At 44.1% G+C, this 2380-nt stretch overlaps 1 protein-coding gene across 1 annotated transcript in view; it reads left to right on the top strand.

The window, feature by feature from the left end:
- LOC113213853 (ras-like GTP-binding protein RhoL) overlaps nucleotides 1–2100 on the top strand; it is a 29450-nt gene extending 27350 nt beyond the window's left edge. The window contains exons 2-5 of the mRNA XM_026433059.2: nucleotides 250–465; nucleotides 661–775; nucleotides 872–989; nucleotides 1165–2100. Coding sequence (XP_026288844.2) covers nucleotides 257–465; nucleotides 661–775; nucleotides 872–989; nucleotides 1165–1373 — 651 coding nt within the window. The 5' untranslated portion in view covers nucleotides 250–256 and the 3' untranslated portion in view covers nucleotides 1374–2100. The remainder of the gene's footprint in view (nucleotides 1–249; nucleotides 466–660; nucleotides 776–871; nucleotides 990–1164) is intronic.
- The last annotated feature ends 280 nt before the right edge of the window (nucleotides 2101–2380 follow it).

Genomic DNA, 2380 nt, shown 5'->3' on the forward strand with positions numbered 1-2380 from the left:
GGAGACGGGGCGGGGCGGGGGACATTTCCTGGCGCCCCACGTCCCGCTTCCTTTTTCGGTCTCTGCTGCGCCCCGCCCTACGGTGAGGCAGGGGAGGACGAGGTTCAAAATATAAGACCCGTCGCCAACCTAGCCCAGCGCCCGAGCACACGTAGGTGGACACCCCCCCCCCCCACGGGATTCACTTGGCCCCTGAAGGCTGCCTGCAAGTGTCGGCGCTCGCCTAACCGTTGTGTGTCGTGTCCGCAGGTCCAAGATGGGCAGCAGCTGCTGGAGCGGCAAGGCGGGCCGCACCCGCAAGAAGAGCAGCACCAAGAGCAGCCACGGCCTGTCGGACCAGGCCTGCGTGCCCGGCAGGATCAGGCCCATCAAGATCACGGCCGTGGGCGACGGCATGGTGGGCAAGACGTGCATGCTCATCACGTACACGTCCAGGAGGTTCCCCACGGAGTACGTCCCGACTGTGTGAGTACGAAGCTCGGCGCTGGGCGCTCGGCGCTGGGCGCTCGGCGCCTCCGGTGTAGGCCACCCAACCGGCACCGTCTCGCCCCGGCGCCCGGAGGGTGGGCCACCCAGCCAGCGTGGGGGCACCCCGTGAGGCTGGGACTGGTGTCAGAGCAGTGTGTTCTCATGTGTGTTCCTCTTTTGTGGTCTCTCTAGCTTCGACAATTATTCCGACAATCTGGCAGTGGACGGGCAGGAATTCAACATGACTCTTTGGGACACTGCAGGTCAAGAAGATTACGAGAGGCTTCGACCACTCTCTTATCCTAATGTGAGTTAAACAAATTTGATCCCTCCTCTTACACAAGTTTAAAATTCAATGTTATTTTGTTTCATTTGTTTTGTCCATCACTCTTGTGTTTTTCAGACTGATTGCTTCCTACTGTGCTTTTCGGTTGGTAGCCACAGTTCATTTGAGAACATTTTCAGCAAGTGGTTCCCTGAAATAAGACAGCATTGTCCAAATGTGCCCATTGTTCTTGTTGGTACGTTTAAATTTTTTAACTCATCAATTAACATGTAACTATTACTATTGCAAATTTGAAATAACTGTTTCACTGGGTTATCCCAGCCCAGCTCAAATTTAATACAGTAAATTCATATGCAGAGATAAATACCATACATTATGATAATCTCAAAGCCACCCTGCTTCTTTTACAGCCACCAAAACAGACTTGCGAGAGACACAGGCAGACAGTGTTACCACTGCAGAAGGTAGAAGAATGCGCAAGAAAATTAATGCTTCACGTTACATTGAATGTTCTGCAAAAGCTAATGAGGGTCTTCAAGAGGTGTTCATTGAAGCGGTTCGTGCGGTCATCAAAAAACCAACACCACTCAAAAAGAAGTTGTTTTGCAACTTCATCTAGTCTATACAAGATTTCTTAAACAAGGGAAAGTTTATTTTGAACTATCATTCACAATGCATTGGCTTGTCAGTGCATGTGAACTGGAATTGAAAAGAGCTCCGTCCTAAGCAGTTTACTACAGACTAAGCCTCAGACTGAGAGCAATCACCAATAAACTCTCGAGCATCTCAACTCACATTTAGGTTCATCTCATAGATGAAGGTGAATTACTTGGATGTTGTACAAGGGATCTCAAATCAAAATACTTGAAAAATCTAAAAGAATTGGTTGCTAGCAACTCGTGATTCTTCTATAGAATTTGACATGCCTATTTGCCGTAAAATTAATTTATCTCAGCTGTTACTTTGGACATTCCCAACCCATTTCCAGCCTTCATAGCACCCCCCCCCTCTTAAAAAAAGGCATTCCTTATGTGAGAGAAAAATAAGTAACTGGCTGATTAATTTTGAACAAGCTGGCTTAGCAATTTACTTGCTAAAATAATCCTGATCCTATTTCTATTTATGAAATGTTATAAATTGTAACATTTAGCTTATCAAATTTTCTTGAATCAAAACATGTGGAATATTACTTATTTACTTATACCTGTAGTAGTTGTTACTTGTAATGCTGTGTGTGTATTTTTAGCCAAAGACTTTTTTTCTTCTTTTCAAAGCAATGGAAGGTGGATGTGTACTTTATAAGTGAAAATGTATTTATTATAATAAAGTTTAGAAATTTAGCTTAAGTCTGAATTTTATTGTGGTCATAAATTACAATCATGTGAGATAATTTTCAGTCAGATACATGAACAGAGGGACCACATTAAATATACAGCAAGTATCACAATATTTTTACATACCAATAACACAAAATTCATTGAGTTCCCTTCAGGAAAAAAAAAATTTGCAAACCCTTAGTCTAAATGGAGAGCATGATTTCTGCTCTCGTGAAAATCTGTTGGTATGAACTCAACAGCAGATAGCATGGCAGTAATCCCATAATTTACATAATACAAAAATGTGTAC

This window comes from Frankliniella occidentalis, unplaced genomic scaffold (genome assembly GCF_000697945.3).
Source record: "Frankliniella occidentalis isolate FOCC.00 unplaced genomic scaffold, Focc_3.1 Scaffold12, whole genome shotgun sequence".
Taxonomy (NCBI): domain Eukaryota; kingdom Metazoa; phylum Arthropoda; class Insecta; order Thysanoptera; family Thripidae; genus Frankliniella; species Frankliniella occidentalis.